This window comes from Lithobates pipiens, unplaced genomic scaffold, assembly GCF_037356315.1.
Source record: "Lithobates pipiens isolate NorthernLeopardFrog02 unplaced genomic scaffold, aLitPip1_a1.2 Scaffold_30, whole genome shotgun sequence".
Taxonomy (NCBI): domain Eukaryota; kingdom Metazoa; phylum Chordata; class Amphibia; order Anura; family Ranidae; genus Lithobates; species Lithobates pipiens.
In genome coordinates this window covers 62,489,905-62,510,559 of record NW_027507791.1, presented here as the reverse complement: position 1 = coordinate 62,510,559, position 20,655 = coordinate 62,489,905, and the positions used below count along the sequence as shown (strand labels likewise).

Here is a 20,655-nt window from a genome sequence, read left to right as displayed (position 1 = left end):
GAGGTATTTTTGTGTGTATATCCTAATTCCATTCACCATCAATTTCTAGTTAGTGATTGTAAATGATCACCTTTTTTTTTTTTTTTTTAAATGACCTATTCAGTTTAAAATAGAAAAAGGCAGAAAGTGTGTTTGTCTGATCATTGGAGTAGAGAACTGACCATGGCGTGCTCTGCTGCTTAGTGTGGTCCATTCTCTTTAATGGGAAAGGAAAGAGACTGTCAGGAACATGAGGGATTTCACATAGTCTCCTGTTCTCTTTGTATTGCTTCCTTTATCATACAAGTAGATGGTACAGCAGGCATATATCAGGAATATGAAGTCTTTGGGTAACAAACGCTTTAAATTCAAGATCTTTAATCTTGTAGATGGAGCTGAAGATGGCCATTCTTTCATTGCAAATTAACTGCTCCTACATCTAGCTACAGGTATGCACATTGAGCGTTGTAAATCGAGAGAATTTCTGCAGAAACTTGGAGACTGTATTAATATGAGTACACAATCTGTAAAAAAAAAAAAAACAGTTTTTAAAGGATCAAATAGAGAAACTGAACAGGCTTTGAAAGCAACAACAAATGTTTTACCAGTGCACGTTTCTCTGGGACTTCCTATGGGTAGTTGAGCGAGTCCCCTCATATACTGATGCTGCAAATGCATAAATAAATCAATTTTCAGAGGTGATCCAGCAAGGTGGAATATTAAAGCGAACAATCAATATCCCTCCTAATGGCAAATGTGCTTGTGGTCATTTCAGAGGGCTGCCCATTAAACAGCCAGCTCTTCACACAGGTCAAGATAGGCACTTACTATAAAGCAGGATTAGACAGGGGCAGGGGGGGATGACCTGTGCAAAACAATCAAGAATAGCAGCTACGTTAGAAATTGTTCTATTATACTTGGGTTTTAAGATATTGATTGAAATAAACAACATTACAAAAAAGGTGACCAACTACTGTAATACTCAAAGTGAACATCTCCAGCTGCAAGTGGCATTCTTGACGTAAACAGGACCAGTGCTGTTTGGCCCTTGGCAGTTCCTGCATGGAGCCGAGTGAAACAATGGTGTTACCAGCAATGTGAAGAGAAGGCAAGTTGTGCAATATTATAAATAAATAGTTTGTTGAAGAATAACTCCAAGGACTACACAACATTTCATCAAAGGTGTCAACTGCTTTATTTATGGATGCATCATGTGCAAGAGAAGCATGGAATTGTGGAGTGCTAGTCCATTTTCTAGGAGGAAAAAAAAAACTTTGTCAATAGCATGGAAGGGTTACAGTCTCACAGGTATTTTTTTTTCTGTCTCCATATAATTCCTTTGAATAATTCAGTCTTGGCTGAATAATTGCTGAATGTTGCCTCTGGATGCAGCAACACTCTGTGCTATGGTCGCATACAAAGTGGCTGATTAGCTGCGGCAAGTCTGTGCAGCCAAAGCTCTACATAAATACCGGTCCTGGATGCACACCATCTGTGTTTAGGGTTGATCGAGGGCTCTATTCACATAAAGCCTCTCAGATGAGTGTTTACATGTAAAACAGTGATGTTGGTCATTGATTGTTTACAATGGCTGGCAAGATTCTTCTAATTGTACACAGCGCAGCAACATAAATAGTTGACCATTTCCTTCCTCTATTAAAAGCTTGCTTTCAGGGGTGAGGATCTGCCCTATGAATTGCAGTTTGCAGTGTCAAGAACACCGCACTAGGTATTAGTTTAATGCGGTCTTTCTCCTGACTGGAGTGTGCCTATGAAAAGGCCCATTACACAACTACAATGTAGCCAAGAAAATCAGTAAGGAAGCATTGTTGCCCTTTTTTTTTTCCCCTCAATCTTCTGACAAGGTTCCTCATCAATTTGTCAAAGGTTCAGGTGGTAGCATCTTCAAATATTGACTTTCAGCTCTGCAAATGAGCCCTGGCACACTTTCTTGCAGTATACACCTTCCATTTTAGCGATGTCCAGTTAGAACACTGGAGCACAACCAGCCATCACAGTTGGAATTAAAAAGCATGCTCCAGAGAATGACTCTTGCTCATTGTTTGAAAGCAGCTGTCTGCAGAGGTCTGATACACCCATCAACTGAGTCAGGTAGAACTGCAATCTCAAGATTACTACTGATTTGAGGGCTCAACAGCGGGTGTTTTGGACATCTGTGAAGAGACCACTCTTCTTTCTATGCACAGATCAAGAATTTTGATGCACGTGAAATGTATTTAGCTGATTTTCACTTTTCAAGTGGTAGTTTAGCTGCGGATAGTTTGCTGTGTGCAGAGATGGCTACGTTTCGCTTATGGATGCAGCAACATAGTCAATCAGGCAGTGTATGCAGCCATAACAATGCCCAAGTTGGCTGCAGCCAAAAGGCCCCAGAAACTGTACCTGGAGACACTGGCTGCGCCCAGGACCAATCCGAGGCTCTAGTCACATGTGCCTGATCAGATGAGCAGTTGCAGAAGAACAGCAGCGATGGCCATTCGTTTGTACAGGATAGAATAACGCAGTGTAACCTTCGTGTGTGAGAAGCAGCTGTCAAGTAAAGTTGCTCCAGGGATTAGTAAATAAAGATAACATTTGCAAAGCATACCCAATCATATGCAAGTAAAATAAAAACAGCATTTTTGCTTGCACATGATTGGATGATAAAAATCAGTGGAGTTTCCTCTTCTTCCCTAAGATCTATTCTAGAGCAACTGCACTTGCAGTGCACTGTATATTTGTCTTAAATTAAAGCGGAGTTCCACCCAAAAGTGGAACTTCTGCTTATCTGATCCCCCCCCCCCCCCGGTGGCATATTTGGCACCTTTCAGGGGTGGGGGGGGGAGCAGATGCCTCTTTTTTTTTTTTTTTTTTTTTACAGGTACCATGTCCCCACTTCCGGGAGACCGGGCCACAGCAAAGTACGGCCGCAGCACGGCCTCCCTCCTCCCTCCTCTTCTGCTTGGCCAGTGAGAGCGCAGCGCACTTCGGGAAGCCGAAAAGGCTACACTGCTGGGTTCCATTACCAGCAATGGTGGCAGAATAGCCGATGTAAACATCAGCTGTGGTGCCGACATCGCTGGATTCCAGGACAGGCAAGTGTCCTTATGTTAAAAGTCAGCAGCTTACAGTATATGTAGCTGCTTACTTTGAATTTTTAAAAGGGCGGGTGGAACTCCTTTTAAATCAACCCCAGTATGTGCAGGCAGTGTTTACAACCATTGGTGGGAATCCGTGGACAGCTCCTGGCTTTAGATGTACCGCTGTGTGAATTTTGCCATAAAGCGTTAATGTCACCTTTGCAAAAAGCTGCTTATGTAATTAAAGCAGAGTTCTGCTATAAAAAATTAAAATAATTAAAATTCAGCAGCTTCTGACTTTTAATAATAATTTAATAACACTTACCTAGCCCAGGGTCCAGCGATGCGCGTAAGTAAAACCCTCCTCTCTGCGGTGCCAGCATTGTAAATGTTTGGCACCCGGCTGTGGCTTCACAGCCGGGCACCCACTGTGCGTGCCGTGCCGTGACTGGCTGGGCAATCATCTGGGACCTGTGATGTGTCCCAGATGCCTGGGGGGGGGTTTATTAATCTCTGTTCTGGTGCTATGGTGCACACAAAAAAAAACATGCCAAAATGTGGCATGTCAGGGGGTCACCTTCCCTTTAAAGCCAAAGTTACATTTTTGGTTTAAGGTACATGGCATTCATATATGCTTGTAATAGTACAATTAACCTTTAGGGCCTATTTAAGTCTGTGTTTTCAATGTGTTTTTGAATTTGGATTGAATAGGGTTAACTGCCAATGACCAAGGCTTGTTACTACCTGTCACCAATGCATCAAAACTCATGTTGTATACATTTTGATGCACTGTCACTGACTTCTATCAGCCTCCCAACTAACTAAAAAACTGAATAAATAAAACGGCATGCTTCCCCATTTCACCACTGCAATGTTTTGAAAATGTGGTATATATGTTTTCTTCTGTATTTTAGTGAATTGGGAGGTACATAGAAGTCAATGGCAGCACATCCAAAGGCATAGAACGTGACAACAGGTATTAACAAATGTTACTGGAAAAAATAAAAACAGAGCGCGCTCCAGCCTTGCTCATTACATTTTATAGATCCTTTTATTGAAATAATAAGAGCAATGTATATGCGCAAACGGCATATAATCTCAAGCTCCTCATTATCCACAGTGTTCTACAGCACCTGGTCGACTGCACTGATCCCAACAGAGGGAAGATGCTTAGAATGGCTGACATGTCTCAAAGGGGTCCCCTCAAAACAAGTCAGCCATTCTAAGTGTCTTCCCTATGTTGGGGGCGGTGTAGGGAACACTGGCTATTGATGGGCATGAGATTATATTCTGTTTGTGGATATACTTCTGCTTTTTTCAATTAATGGATCTAAAAAGGTAATGTGCAAGGTTTGAGTCCCTAGGGCCCTGCAAAGTCTTGCCAAAATTTCAGTTGTTGAAGATCCAAGGTCCATCATTGCCGGGAAAAAATCTATCTTGAGCGCAGGAGGTTGTTAACATTATCTACTCCATATCCTTAAATGTGCTTTAAAATGCAAGAGACTGCACCTCTAGGTACAAGCCTAGTCCTGGTGTGAATTTACCCTTCATGCTGGTCATTGAGGGGTTGATGTAAAAATATAACGGCAGTCTCTTGTTCCTGGTGGATGAGGAACTAGCCTAATAGCTGAGGCCTCCTGGGCTGTCCGCTACATAGAAGAAGAAATAATTTTTGGGGTCCCAGCTTGACCTGAGGGACCCCTGTCCAGAGTCCCCTGAAGCGGTGCAGGAAGTTTTGCAGAGGATCCAAGCCAGAGGCGTCCAGTACAAATACTGGCTGCTACAAAAAGTAGGTAGGGCACAGCATATACTAGCCTTTAAAGTGGTTGTAAACCTCAGCTATAAAATATGAACAAAGCTTATCCCTCTATAGGCCGCTTGCTTGCTAATCGACTCTCCTCTGCCAGTGCCTTGGCAGCACGAAGAGGAGAAGCTGATAAACCGCACTTCCTGGTTATGATGTGACCAGCTGTGATTGGACAAAGCTGATCACATGGTAATCACAACTGGTCACATCATAACCAGGAAATGCTGTTTATCGACTTTTCCTCTGTTTACACTGACAATGCGCAGATAGAGGAGAGCCAATCAGCACGGGGGGTGTTGGGGGTCTATCGACCTGGCAGGAATGCCCATCAGTGCCTGACAGTGAAGGAAAACACGTACTTATTTACAAAATATAACCAAAACTAAGAAACTTTATTTATTTTTTATTTTTTTTATGTTTGGGGAAAAAAAAAATTCAGTAGTGCTCAAATACCACCAAAAGAGAGCTCTATTTGTGAGCAAAAAGAAAAAGGTTAAAAAATTTGTTTGGCAATTGTGGTCATACAACAGTGCCCATCGCAATGCAACAGCACTGAAAGCTGAAAATTTGGCCTGGGCAGGAAGTGCCCTGTGTTGAAATGGTTAAACTAGCAAAATAATGGTCTGTTTTCTGACGTGAGTGACTATAAGCTGCCATGTGCTTCATAGAGAATGGAACCTGGGCTATTCCATCCAGCCCAGTCTGGGGTCTGTGCTACACATGTTTTCTTTTCTCTATATCTCCTTCCAAAAAAAAAATAAAAAAATTTGTCAATTTAAAATAAATATTCACTGCTTGGGCTTTGCTTGCTTCAGCTGCCTCTCAGAGAAGGATTAAAAACCTGCAGCGGTGTAATGCCCAGCTCAGCACCAAGAGGTTTAATCATATGATTTATGATGAAGGGCTGGTTCATACTACAAAAATGCACTTCAGATCTGTTCTGGTGCGTTTTTGATGCTTTTCCTGATGCATGCCAGATGCTTTTATCCGGCTTTTTTTATTATTTATTTGTTTATTTTCACTGTACTGGGATCTGGTGCATTTTTAAAGTGTTCCAGTGCATTCTGGTGTGTTTTTGATGTGTTTTGCTGCGTTCCAGTGCAGAAAAAAAATGCAGCAAGTCCTACTTTTATTTTTTATTTTTATTTTTTTTCTGGAACTGACCCCCTGGTGTAAACGATGCCATTGGAAACCATAAAACCTACTTTCCATGCATTTTTGTTGCAGAAGAAAAATGCTCTGGACTGCATGTGGTGTGAACTGGCCCTAAAAGAGTTAACCAGAATTCGATATCTGTAGTTGTATAAATATGATTTGCAGCAATGTGTGCGTCACTGTTGAATCAGTACATGAAGCAACCCAGCTGCATAGTACACAAATTATTCCAGTTGATTGGATCTGTATCCCACAAATATAAAAGCAGCGTGGAACACTGCCGTGCTGGGAGAAAACGTCTAAACCACCTTAACCTCTTTGCATCAGCAATGTAACACAACAGTGGTGTAATAAAGACATGGTTACAAAAAAGAAATATAAGGCAAAGTGTACATATTTTGCATATAAATAGGTTTCAATAAACCAAAGTTCACAATCAATAAACCATAATTTCCACTTAAAAAAAAAAAAAAAAACACCTCAAAGCCAATAAAGGAAAGTCTGTAAACACTTTTGTTACTATTGGTCCTTAATGACCAGAATAACTATAGCCCAAATGTTATTCATTTTTTTTTTTTTTTATTAGAACCGCTACAAAATAGCTATGCGCAGTATCCAGTAGGCGCTGTCCTATGGCAATGAGGGTCAGAGTGCTGAATTTTTAGGACGTATTTGAGAACTGTTGGGTGATCACCGGTGAAATTACATTAATCACCTTCGGGTGTTTGGCTTCCAGCACCTTTCCCTGTATAATAGCTGATATAAATGTAAGAGCCATTTGGCCTGGATCCAACGCACACAAATATTGCACATGTAAGGCTATGTGCTTCCATGGATGCATGTATTTTACCCTGCTGTAAGTGAGGGGGGGCACAGTGCTGCATTCCTGTGCAGGAATGCAGAACAAATTTGGGTGTAAATCTATGAAGTGAACCTGTATTCCATCACATTTTTGTAAGGGCTCATTCCGACACTTTTGTATGTTACTATGCGTGTATTAACCCCCAAGTTAGCTCATAGTTAAGCAGCCTGTTAACACAGGACTAAATTCTTTGAAGCAAGATTAAATCAGTATTAAACCTAAAGCAAGCATTTATTGAAACCTATATAGTATAGCTTACCAAATTGTAGATGTGATAGCTGCATTTGTTTTCTTTTTTGGGGTTTTTTATTTTATTTTCAGGTGGTGCTCTGGCCAGTAAGTGTTGTTTTTAACAGAACAAGCTCTCCTGCAAATGTATCAGTTAAGAGTGTTGAGACAAACCATTTACCATGACAGGGATGCTTACAATGATCAGCTTTTATTTATGTAAAAACCTTTATCCCAAGAGGAACAAAACTGTTTGTTTTTATACACAGTATCTCACAAAATTGAGTACATCTCTCACATTTTTGTAAATATTTTATTAGATTTTTTTCATGTGACAACATTGAAGAAATAACACTTTGCTACAATGTAAAGTAGTGTGTGTACAGCTTGTATAACAGTGTAAATTTGCTGTCCCCTCAAAAGAACTCAACACACAGCCATTAATGTCTAAACCGCTGGTAACAAAAGTCAGTACATGCCTAAGTGAAAATGTCCAAATTGGGCCCAAAGTGTCAATATTTTGTGCATGAATTTCACCAGAGCTTCACAGGTTGCCATTGGAGTCCTCTTCCACTCCTCCATGATGACATCGCAGAGCTGGTGGATGTTAGAGACTTTGCGCTCCCCTACCTTCCATTTGAGGATGCCCCACAGATGCTCAATAGGGTTTAGGTCTGGAGACCTGCTTGGCCAGTTCATCACCTTTACCCTCTGCTCCTGTAGCAAGGCAGTGGTCGTCTTGGAGGTGTGTTTGGGGTCTTTATCATGTTGGAATACTGCCCTGCAGCCCAGTCTCTGAAGAGAGCGGAATCATGCTTGCTTCAGCATGTCACAGTACATGTTGGAATTCATGGTTCCCTCAATGAACTGTAGCTCGCCAGTGCCGGCAGCACTCATGCAGCCCCAGACCAAGACACTCACCCATCACCATGCTTGACTGTAGGCAGTCTTGTCTTTCTACTCCTCACCTGGTTGCCACCACACACGCTTGACACCATCTGAACCAAATAAGTTTATCTTGGTCTCATTAGACCACAACCCAGCAACCCTGAATACAAGCTAACGCAGGATCAGAGGAGGAGGAGGGGGAGGGCTATATACCCCTCAGACTCCTACAAATATAGGCTGGCCTGCTTTCATATCTATAGAGATACGTGTGTATAATATAATATTACACACACACACACACACACTCAAAATTGGAGAACAACCTACAATTTCCAAAAATGTCAAGGTCACTGCTTAGTCCTATTTGAAATGATCTAAACCGGAGTAAAAGAGCAGTTTTGTTAAACATATTTCGTAAGTTACATATATTTTGAAGCACAGAATAACAAACTTCAATGAGATTTGATAAAGAACATTGTTCAAAATTAGAGAACACTTTCAGATACCTCAGTTATTGGTGTTAATCTGGAACTTGTGCTAATTTTATTTTTCTGTCAAACTTCTAAACTGTCTGAAACCCTCTGGCAACGAGTTGTCCAGATGAAGGCCAAAGGGATGAGCCTTTCAGCCATAGCAAGAGAAGTTTGTCGTTCCAAATCTGGGATATCTAGAATATGGCATCTTTATAATGTCACAAACTCATTCAAGTCCCCCAAGAAGGCTGGTCATCCACAAAAGACAAATGCAAGAGAGGACAGGATAATGTGGAGAATCTCAATAGGTAATCGGTTTAACACTATAGCTGTGATTGCTTGCCAGTTCAGCACTGCACAGAGTAAGGATCTGTCTCATCATACAGCGTCATCGTTTAAAGGAATTTGGACTGAAAGCCCACTCTGCCAAACGTGGCCAAATGTCTCAGCAGAAAGAATCAAAAGGCTGGACTAATCTTTGCTGAAGAGAATGTTGTGTGGACAGAGGAGTACTGGTCCAAAGTTCAATTTAGTGATGAAAGCAAGTTTAATTTATTTGGGTCCGATGGGAAACATTATGTTCATCATAAAACTGGGGAAAGCCTGAACCCCAAGTGTGTAAAGAAGTCAGTGAAAGGTGGAGGGGGGAAACGTCTTGGTTTGGGGGGATGTTTTCTGCAGGAGTTGGGCCTCTTATACAGCTACATGGCAGAGTGACTGCAAATGTTTATCAGAACATGCGGTTCCTTCCCTGCGTCCATCACCCAATCGACCAGCAATTTTCATGCATGACGATGCCCCCTGTCATACAGCAAATGAAGATTACATTATTTCTGGAAAAAAAATCAAGTGATCTTAAATTGGTTTAATTTTGATCTTCAATGTATATACATACATACATACACATACATGAATACATACATACATACAGTGTGTGTGATATATAGATAGATATATATATATATATATATATGGGAAAAAACACCTTTTTATTTTTTAAATTATGATCACATCTCTGTTCTCCGTTGCATAAAGGATTTAGAGAGCTAGGGGTGGAGTAGCAGCAGGACACTGACCTTCCCAGTAAATGGCTGCACAGGGGGCGTGTCAGCACAAGTATTCACCATTTGAGAACAATCCATCTGTTCTAGCACAGCCAGAAAACTGACCACACTTGGATGGAAATGCTCTCATGCCTAGTATGGTCAGTTTGATATAGCAAAGTAGGGGGACTGGCAGGTTCGCCAGGTATTTCACACAAAGAAAGCAATACAAAGAGAATAGGATGCTTTTTAACACAAGTACATGGTACAACAAACACATATCTAGAAAATGAAATGTTCGGGTAAGATTTTCTTAAGGCCTTTCTCATCATTATACTTAGGTTATGTTCTGAGACATCTTCCATGTTTCTGATCATCTTGATTTGTGTACCTTTTACAGTGACATTGAGGTCTCTCGTTCCTGTGTGCCAAAGCCCATTTCAAAGATTGCAGAGGAGACTGGCCTGCGCTCAGAAGAAGTGGAACTCTATGGTCAGATGAAAGCCAAAGTCCTGCTATCTGCTTATAAACGGTTACAAGGACAGCAAGATGGGAAATATGTCGTTGTGACTGGGTATGTGAATTGTTCCATTGTACATATAGGTGATCAAGCCCCTTTGTGACCAGAGCTGACCCAATTAGGGTTACTTAAGTGGGATGGGGACTGGCTGGAACAATGTCCTGGTCTCCTTGATATCCAAGAGCAGGAAGCAGAAGAGACACATTTTAAAAAGCAAAGCCATGTGTAGACAATACTGCATTGCTAGTAGATGATTATTATTGGACTGAGGTTAGAAGCTGATCGGCACACCGGATTCTGAGTGCTCCAGCTTTAATAAATTGTCTCGTGTGTGTGTGTAGCATAGGGCTGCATAATGGAGTGTAGATAGTGATACTGCTCTCTGTTATAACACACACACACACTTTTACCTAAAGTATTGGGACGTCTGCCTTTACAAGCACATGAACTTTAATGGCATCCCAGTTTTAGTCCATAGGGTTCAATATTGAGTTGGCCCACCCTTTGCAGCTTTAGCAGTTTCAACTCTTCTGGGAAGGCCGTCCACAAGGTTTAGGAGTACGTCTATGGGAATGTTTGACCATTCTTTCAGAAGCGCATTTTTGAGGTCAGAAACTGATGTTGGACGAGAAGGCCTGGCTCACAGTCTCCACTCTCATTCATCAAAGGTACTCTATCGGGTTGAGGTCAGGACTCCCCAAACTCACTTATCTGTGTTTTTTTTTTAATGAACTTTGCTTTGTGTACTGGTCCAAATCATTTGGTGGAGGAAGAATTATGGTGTGAAGGGAACGCTTAAGGCATCAGCATACCAAGACATTTTGGACAATTTCATACTCCCACCTTTGTGGGAACAGTTTGGGGATGGCCACAGGGCTGTATCTGCCGCGCGGCAAGCAAGGCATTCGCTTTGGGTGGCTTTCTACAGGGGGGCAGGGCTGCCGCCTTCTAGAATTCTGAGGAGAAGATGCCGAGTGTGAAGCCTGTAAGGCAAGGCCGTGCGCAGTCTAGTTTTATACAGTATGTATCATCATGTGCAGTCCGCAGAGCCAGATACCCATACAAAGAGGGGCTCACGCTGGGACTTGTAGTCCTTCACTTTTGGTTGAATCTGACCCCCCCCCCCAAATTTGAAGGACTACAGGTCCCAGCATGAGCCCCTCAGAGCTGAGGATGTGACACCACCCCCCCTCAACAAGTGAAGGACTGTCCCAGGCATGAAACCGTGAGATTTTAGGGGTTACAGTCTTACACTGCAGGGGTTCATGCTGGGACTTGTAGCCCTTTGGTTTTGAAGGGAGTCCCATCCTTAGATGTAAGGGGGTCATGCTGGAACTTGTGGTCCTTTCCTTTTGGGAATGTGCCCCCCCCCCCAAAAGGACTACAGCTAGGTCCAAGCATGAACCCCTCAGAGCTGAGGACATGACATTCCCCAACTAGAGAAGGATTACAAGTCTATTGCAAATTTATTTGGGGGTGGGGGCACCCGATTTTATTCTTGCTCGGGGTAGCACAAAACAAAAATACACCACTGAATGGCCCTTAACTGCTCCAACATTACTGCGCACCAGCGCACAAATCGAGGTGCATAAAGACATAGATGAGCGAGTTTGGGGTTGAGGAACTTGACTGACTTGAGTCCTGACCTCAACCCGATAGAACACCTTTGGGATGACTGTGATCCCGGCCTTCTCATCCAACATTAGTGCCTGACCTCACAAATGCACTTCTGGAAGAATGGTCAAAGATTCCCATAGACACTCCTAAACCTTGGGAGCAGCCTTCCCAGAAAAGTTGAAGCCGTTATAGCTACAAAGGCTGAGCAATATTGAACCCTACAGACTAAGCCCCTGTACACACGGTCGGAGATTTCCACAACCAAATCCTTCGGATTTTGCCCGAAACTGTTGCATACACACGGTCGGACAAATTTGGCAAAAAATCCGATCTTTCAGAACGTGATGACGTAATTTCGTTACGATGGGACTCCATTCAGGCTAGTAGCCAATAGCTTTGATGTAGGAATTTGATCTGAGCATGCGTGGCACTTGGTCCGATCAAAATTCTCGACACCTGATCGGAGTATGTCCGATCGGCCCAGTTGGTCCGGAAATATTTCCAACATGTTGGAAAATTGGGTCCGACGGATATTCCGACGGAATCAGTCCGATGCATACCACACACAGTCGGATTATCCGACAACGCGGTCTGATAGGACACATTCCGATGGATTCTCCGACCGTGTGTACAAGGGCTAAGACTGGGAACTTCATCTGCGTGTAAAAGCAGATATAGCAGATGTGTATATATATATATATATATATTAAAATATATATATATATATATATTTAAAATATGTGGTACGTTATTTCCTTTGATGCTTGTAAAGAGATGTACGTGTCGTATTTTAGATGGAAACAAAGGGGCCTATTATAACATTTTAAAAGCAGTGGACATTTCTAAAGCATAACAATGTGCTCTGCTGGGTTTTGCTGGCTAAATGCCATGTCCCAATTTCTACAAATAGTAATACAACACTTTATTATAACTGGGCCCAATATATATTTCCTTTTGCTCAATTGGGTCATGGATGTGTTTTGTGATGAGTCGACCCAAAACTGGTAGCAAGTAATATAGCACACTCTCATCTTTGTTTCAAATAATACAAGACTATTAACTACTTAAGGACCAGGCCTCTTTTTCAGACTCTGTGTTTACATGTTTAAAACTGTTTTTTATTTGCTAGAAAATTACTTGTAACCCCCAAACATTTTATATTGGTTTTTTTTTCTAACGCCCTAGAGAATAAATGCAATATTTTTTTTTCACACCGTATTTGCGCAGCGGTTTTACAAGCGCACTTTTTTTGAAAAAATGCACTTTTTTGAATAAAAAAAATAAGACATCAGTAAAATTAGGCCAATATTTTTTTATATTGTGAAAGATAATGTTGCACCGCGTAAATTGATACCCAACATGTCACGCTTCAAAATTGCACCCACTCGTGGAATGGCGTCAAACTTTTACCCTCAAAAATATCCATAAGCGACGTTTTAAAAATACTACAGGTTGCATATTTTGCATCAGAGGAGAGAGGAGATCTAGGGGTAGAATTATTGCTCTCGCTCTACCGATCACGGCAATATCTCACATGTGTGGTTTGACTACTGTTTTCATATACAGGCGCTACTCACGTATGCGTTAGCTTCTGCATGCGAGCTGGTCGGGATGGGGTGTTTTAAAAAAAAAAATGTCTTATTTATTTTATTTTTACACTGTTTTTTTTTTTTTTTTTTTAAATGGATCACTTTTATTCCTATGACAAGGAATGTAACCATCCCTTGTAATAGAAAAAAGCATGACAGGTCCTCTTAAATATGAGATCTGGGGTCAAAAAGTCCTCAGATCTCATTTTTGGACTTAAATGCAATAAAAAAAAAAAAAAAAAGCATTTGAAAAAATGACATTGAAAAAATGTGCCTTTTAAGAGGTATGGGCAGAAGTGACGTTTTCACGTTGCTTCTGCCCTCCTATGGTATAGAGATGAGTGGGGGCAATTTTGGCCTCACACATCTCTATACCCAGGCACAGACAGAAACCGTATCGCCTCCACTGCTACCGACGGCTCTGGTAAGCGACGGAGGGGGCGGGGGGTGGCACCTCTCCTACCGCTGATAACGGTCATCTCGCGGTGAACCCACCACAGAGACCACCATTATCGTACACATGACCGGCCTCTGAAGAGATGGATACCTCAAGTTGTGGCAGCAGCTGCTGCCGTTACCGAGATATCCCTCTTCAAAAAATGGACGTACATCGTCGTGCGTCACTCGTAAAGTGGTTAATACAAGTCTATCAACAATGAGGTTAAAGGATAATGTGCAATTTAGTATTTTTATTTTATTTAGGAGCCTGGAAAGCATTGCACCAGCGATCAGCAGATTGCTGGTGCCATGCAGGTCGCCAACAGACTATCGTTGTGAGCTGTCTGCCCATACATCGTACAGCCAATGCCGTGTCACACTGACAGGAAGAATAAATGAACTACCACAGCACTCAACAGTGCCTTGGTAGTTCATTGAGAACTGCAAGCTGACAACCGCAATGGCTGTCAGTAGTTGTCGTTCAATCACAAGACCAAAGATCAAAAGCCTTCTGTGTGCAGCAGTCCCCCTATTACTTACCTGAGCCTCATTTCAATCCAGCGATAAGATTCGGCTGTCTGGACTCTCCTTCCTCATTGGCTGAGACAGCAGCTGGGACCATTGGCTCTCGCTGTTGTCAATCAAAGTCAGTGAACACGGCAGAAGGGAAAAGCCAGGAGCACAGAAGAGGGACTCAAGAAAAGGAGGATCAGGGCTGCTCTGTGCAAAACCAACTACACAGAGCAGGTAAGTAATGCCATGTTTGTTATTTAAAAAAACAAAACAAGACTTTAATATCACTTTAAATATTAAGAAAACAAATAAACCTTTTTTCTTATTTTTTTTTTCTTTCAGCATCTTATTGATGGCCCCCTACTTATTCTTAAGTGGTAGTGTAGTGTTAATTTTAACGCCAAGTTTTGATTTAATTCCAGGGTGCTGTTGAGTTATCTAGTTCATTGAGCTTCCTGTTTTTCACCAACTGCCTACCCATATGAGGTATATGCAGGCAGCTACATAGACAGTCTGCAGAACTGTGACATGCTCCTAACAAACAAAAAAAATGCATATTTTTTTACCTGCAAAAAAATGTGCATTTATTAGTACTTTTTTTGTAAAAGTGAACTTACCCTTTTAAATTATCCAGGCTGGTCAACAAGAACATTGCTGCCTTCAGGGATTATGCAAATGAGACCCCCCTTGTATTTCCCTTTCACTCACAGCACTGTTGACATTAAAAGCCATTATCAATTAATGCTGCTGTCTCTGTGTTTTGGACCAATACTACCATAGATAATATTCCATCTGATCCATTGGGTATATTTTTAAGCCTCCTGATGCTCTGTTGCCTGCCTGTCCCATCATTTATTTTATATGACTGTTGCTGACTAAATGTATTAGCCTGTCATAATCTTATTTGGTAAATGGCTTCCCATCCAAAGGTCAGGTAGAGCTGAAGCTCTAGTGAACAGAAGTCTTTTGTCTAATAGATGTACTTTGTCTGTACAGTATAACACCAACTCCCCTGGGAGAAGGGAAAAGCACTACCACCATCGGACTGGTCCAGGCATTGGGAGCTCATCTGAAGCTCAATGCGTTCGCTTGTGTCAGACAACCTTCTCAAGGACCAACATTTGGAATCAAAGGCAAGTGGAAAGGACAACTTCACTTTTAAGCCAGTCATACGTTTCGAAATTCAGCCGGTCACTGCTGATCCTGACAAATTTCTTTCTATGTATGGGCAGGGTGGTTGTGCAGAAGTCAATCTACCGACAACTGCTGGTCGGTGTATTCTGGCGGTGGGGAAGTCTCCCCGCTCTCAGAATACAATAGCTCAGCGGGAGGATTCCCCCATCCACCACAAATGGATGGTGGAATTGAGTCAGTTTTTTTCCTTTTTTTTTTTTTTTCATTCAATCCGCTGGATGAATGAAAAAAATGAATTCATGTATGGGCTGCCTTAGTTTGATTTAAGGCAGTTTTCATAACAACCAGTTTGATACATGACCAACTAACCCCTTCCCCAGCCATATAAAGAATGACGTTTTTTATTTTGGTTCTTGCTTGTTTATAGGTGGAGCTGCAGGAGGAGGATACTCTCAAGTTATCCCTATGGAAGAGGTAAATGTCTATTTCCACTGTGCTAGTTTAGTAATGTAAATGTTAATTGTGAAAGCCAGCTGCTATCGGCTTAATGCAGACAATTTGACCTTTGTGGTAAAAATGTCATAAAATGTCATAAAAATTTCATAAAAATTGGCTACAGTTCATAATATGTGCAACTTTCCTAAAAATTGTTCAACTTTCCCACTGTTTGTGCTGGGGAAGTGACCAGTTTTGCATAAACGTCCCTGCAATTTAATAATCTCATACTGACAGCCGTGCTCTACATTAGCAATAATTTAGAAGGGCGGGTTGACTAAGGCTACTCCAAATATTGTTGCCTAGTAACACCAGTATGATGAAGGGACTAATCATTTTTGAGTTTGCTGAAAAATTATATTGCACAAAGGAGCCTCCTCTTGTCTGTCTTATGTGCAGTAACTTACAGCAACCCATCAGATTTGCGCTTAGGCCTGTTTCACAGGGGCTTCAGCTTTTATAAGAGCAATGTGAACAGCAAGCTTAGACAAAGCGATTGCAGAGCTTTCAGCAAGTTTTGTTGAAGCTTTTAAAATGCCACTCAACTGCAGTTTGTAACTGTTGAACACAGATTCTAATGGGAAGTTCTGATTGCCACTTTAAGCAAGCTGCTAGCAGGCTTTCAACATGCTTATAGAAGTGCAGAAGTTTCCTAGCAGCTAGTTTAAAGTGGCAGTCAGCACTGCCATTATGTTCTGTGTTCAACATTTACAAACCGGAGTTCACTGGTACTCTAAAAGCTTCATCAACACTCGCTGAAAGCTCTACAAATGCTTTGTCAAAGCTTGCTGTTCACATTGCTCTCATACAAGCTGAGGCCTGTGTGAAACAAGCCTTAAGGCTGGATTCACACCTATGCAGTTTTAGTGTTTTTTGTATTTTGCAGATTTGCACTACAGTCCATTTAAAATGGTTTCCTATGGAACACGTTCTGTAATGCAAATCTGCAAAATGCAAACAGCACTAAAAATGCATAGGTGTGAATCCAGCCTAAAGCAATCTCTTCTTTGATCTCTTCTTATTTATTTTAAAGGCTATTGGAATGTATGTCAGATGAATGCAAAACAATATCTGTTGATCTTCCTAGCCTGTGTTCTTTCTGACTAAAGTCGGCTATAGATGGATCGAATCACGGCCGTTTCAGCACAGACTGGCTGGATGTACTGAATTCGATCTGTCAGTCAGCTTCATTACAATCAGCCTTTCTGATTTTTTTTTCATGCATCGGCTATAGCCGCCAACAGGGATCATTGTGTTCTGGCAGGGAAGGCTCCTTGCTGGCAGAGCACAACAGCACTTCAGGAAGGAAAGAAAATTGCTTGATTGACTGCATTGACGGGAGAATCGAGCAGTTTTGTTTTCTTTCACCCATGGTGGAAGGAAAGAAAATTGCATAATCTATGGGCTGCTTAAGGCAGCACATACATCAGTAATTTTTTTTCCGTTTAACCAGTGGATTGAATCAAAAAAATTGACCCAATTCACAAATCCACACACTCAGTGTGGATGGGGGGAATCGCTTGCTCTGAGCCTCTGTCAGAATTCACTGATCAGGACTGCTAGCTATAGCTGGGGGTGCTGATCATGTGGGAATTTTCCAACAGGCTTTGGTAGAATTGGCCTGCCCATGCATCGATTTAAATTTGGCCAGTCCCTGCTGTCTTTGCCGAATTTTGATCAATGCATGGCCGGCTTAAAGCGGTGTTCCACCTATTTAAACTGTCAGCAGCTACAAAAAGTATAGCTGCTGACTTTTTTAATAATCACACACTTACCTGTCCCATGGTCCAGTGATGCAAGTGCAGGAAGCCTCGCTCCTCTCCTCCTCCTCTCCACGGCGCCCGCATTCTAACTGAGAGTGCCCAGCTGTGAAGCCACTGCACAAGCTGCGCTGCGTTATGTGACTGGCTAGGCAATCTTCTGGGACCTGTGACGTGTCCCAGAAGATTGCAGTAAGGGAGAGGTGAACTTCCTTTCGGAGCCAGAGGAGGAAGTGGGAGCTTGGTGCCCTTAAAAACTGGGTAGCCGCTCCCTCCACCCCAAAAAAATGACATGCCTAATTCGACATGTCAGGGGTTCACCATCACTTAAAGGGGAAGTTCAATTTTTGGGTGGAACTCTGCTTTAAAGAAGACTTCCCTGCTATTTTATGGAAATAGGGAGGGAAGTGTGTTATTGGCAGGATCACCAAGTGATAATAAATAAAAAAATCCTGAAAAAGAAAAATGATGCAGCTGCTACATTTTATGCCATGGAATGTCCAACAGAAAAAGTCAGACGGAATCTTTTCAATCATAGATTCCGTTTTTTTACGAAAATTCTGACGGACCTAGAAATAGAACATGTTTTAAATCTTTCCAACGGAACCAATTCCTATCAGGAAAAACCGCTCGTCTGTATGCTGTTCCGACGGACCAAAAATGACGCATGCTAGGAAGCAAGTACGAGACGGAGGCTATTGGCTACTGTCTATTGAACTTCCTTTTTCTAGTCCCGTCGTACGTATTGTACGTCACCACATTCTTGACAATCTGACTTTGGTGTGATCGTGTGTACGCATGACAGTTTCAGCGGAACTCTGTCGGAAAAACCTTCTGAGTTTATTCCGACCGGAAAACCGGTCATGTGTATGTGGCACAAGGATTGGCAAGTTGTATTATATTATAGTTGTATTATATTAAATTTTTATTGAGTTTAGATATAGGAACTATTTTATTGCACAAGGCTGCTAGTTTTTTTGGTCCAAACATTGTCTCATATCACACTCATTAAATGTACCTTGTTTATTTCCAGTTTAACCTCCATCTTACTGGGGACATTCACGCCATCACCGCAGCTAATAATCTAGTGGCTGCTGCTATTGACGCACGTATCTTTCATGAGCTGACACAGTCAGACAAGGTGAGAAGTCATTTTAAGTTTGTTTCAGAAGCAATTAAAAATCTCCACGCATCTTATTCCCAAGATTTCTCCTTGACAACCCGCTGTACTTTAACATTCTTCATAACACCAGTAAAGTGACGGAGGAGCAATCAGTAGCAGCAAGATTGAGAGTATTGAGCCATGTACATCAATCATCCAATTATCCATGACCCAGGAGCTTTAAACAGTGACTAAATGAGTTATCTGTGACTGTGATGTACAGATGGGGCCATATAAAGTGACTTTTTAGACAATTTCAAGTAGTATAAATAAAAGTCCTGCATTGCCCCACACTTTAACCACTCCCATAATGTACCGGTATATGGCAGGTGTAGAGTGGTTAAAGGGCAGAAGTAGAGTGCCACTTAAAAGACTGAGCCTCAGCTGCACGCACTGGTCAGTGATTTCTGGGTGCAAAACATGGCTCTTAATAGGGTCCTATTGAGAGCTTTGTATTGTGCTCAGTTAAAGCACATGAACTTGTCTGCAGGATTTAGGGACCCCTATAAAACAGCTGGCAGAGTAGCTGCTGTGACTGTGGGGAGGGCAATATAGTGCAGGGAAACTTCAAGTGGCCTCTTCAGCAGCTGCTGACAGCCACCCAAGTTGATGAAGAAGTTAGTGTCATAGTGATGGTCTCGTTAAATGTACTGTAAGCATGTGACTCTTATGGATGCACAGAGAAGCAGAATAGATGTATTTATAATAAATTAATAACAAGTTAGAACACAACATTTGGGGCTCATGCATGCGGTTGCAAGGAGGCAATACAGCATGAAAGAGCATACAGAACCTTTGTAAACCCCCCCGGAGCTGTGGTTGCTGTATATAGCTGTCCACAGAAGACAATTATTGGATGCATCTGTACACAGTTATACCTCAGTACTGGAGTAACACCCTAACACAGCAGCTATGGATCCCACAGAAGTTTCCACACAAATTCTGTATACTCTTGCATGCTGTATGGCCCCCTTGCAGCTGTGTACATGTGTACTTTAGGTTTATAGCATGGCATTAAAGTGGTTCTCCACTCTGAAGGGAAAAAAAATAAAAATTAATAGTCAGCAGCTACAAATCCTGTAGATGCTGACTTTTAAAACAGGACACTTACCTGTCCAGGGTCCAGTGCTGTCCTCACCTTAGCAAGTTCTTCATTAGCCTTTGGGTTCCCGACACCAGCATCTTAACTGTGGGCAGCTGGCTGTGCTGCTTGTGGCTTCACAGCTGGGTGCTCACTGCGCATGCATGAGCCACTCTGCGGTTCATGACCTGTGACTTGTCCCAGAAGACTGCGGGAGGGGAAGAAGAGAACTGTTGCTTGGATCAGGATCACCTAGGCGATCCGAGCAGAAGTGGGAGCGGGTAACTAGGTACCCGCACCCCCCTGAAAAAAAAATGCAAAGACTTAATTTCATTGCCTGCATTTCTAAAATTACTGTTGTTCTTTAGGCCCTTTACAACCGCCTAGTCCCTTCCAACAGTGGAGTACGCAGATTTTCAGACATACAGATCCGGAGGCTTAAGGTAAGACTATATTGTATGAAACCAAACCAGGCAAAGGATAAAGTGACTTTTAAAGAGAGTTTTTGCCTAGTACAGGGATGTGTTTTAGTCCCTAGAAATCTTTATTACGCACAGGGTTAAAATGTTACTGAGATTATAAACCGACTTCCACTGATTTTCTTTTAATTTTTTTTCAGAAAAGGTCCTCATTGATGCTGCATTATACTATGTTTTGTAATTTCTTGAGATTGTAAAGCATTATGAAATACAAAGAAATAATTTCTGCAGTTTTGTTGCATCTTTCTTCTGGGAATGTGGGTAAAATGTTCTACGCAGGGGAAGGTACTACGACACCACTGTATTTTTATCTAGAAGAGCCTTGCGTATGCTCCTCTTTTCCCAGAGCAGG

The 20,655-nt window shown here is 41.9% G+C and overlaps 1 protein-coding gene across 5 annotated transcripts in view; it reads left to right on the top strand.

Moving 5' to 3' along the window:
* Positions 1-20,655, top strand: part of MTHFD1 (methylenetetrahydrofolate dehydrogenase, cyclohydrolase and formyltetrahydrofolate synthetase 1) — a 116,553-nt gene that overhangs the window by 46,138 nt on the left and 49,760 nt on the right. For all 5 annotated transcript variants that reach the window (XM_077464341.1, XM_077464342.1, XM_077464344.1 and 2 more), the window contains 5 exons: positions 9,916-10,089; positions 15,189-15,325; positions 15,754-15,800; positions 18,615-18,722; positions 20,193-20,267. In XM_077464341.1, the coding sequence (XP_077320467.1) occupies positions 9,916-10,089; positions 15,189-15,325; positions 15,754-15,800; positions 18,615-18,722; positions 20,193-20,267 (541 nt within the window). The remainder of the gene's footprint in view (positions 1-9,915; positions 10,090-15,188; positions 15,326-15,753; positions 15,801-18,614; positions 18,723-20,192; positions 20,268-20,655) is intronic.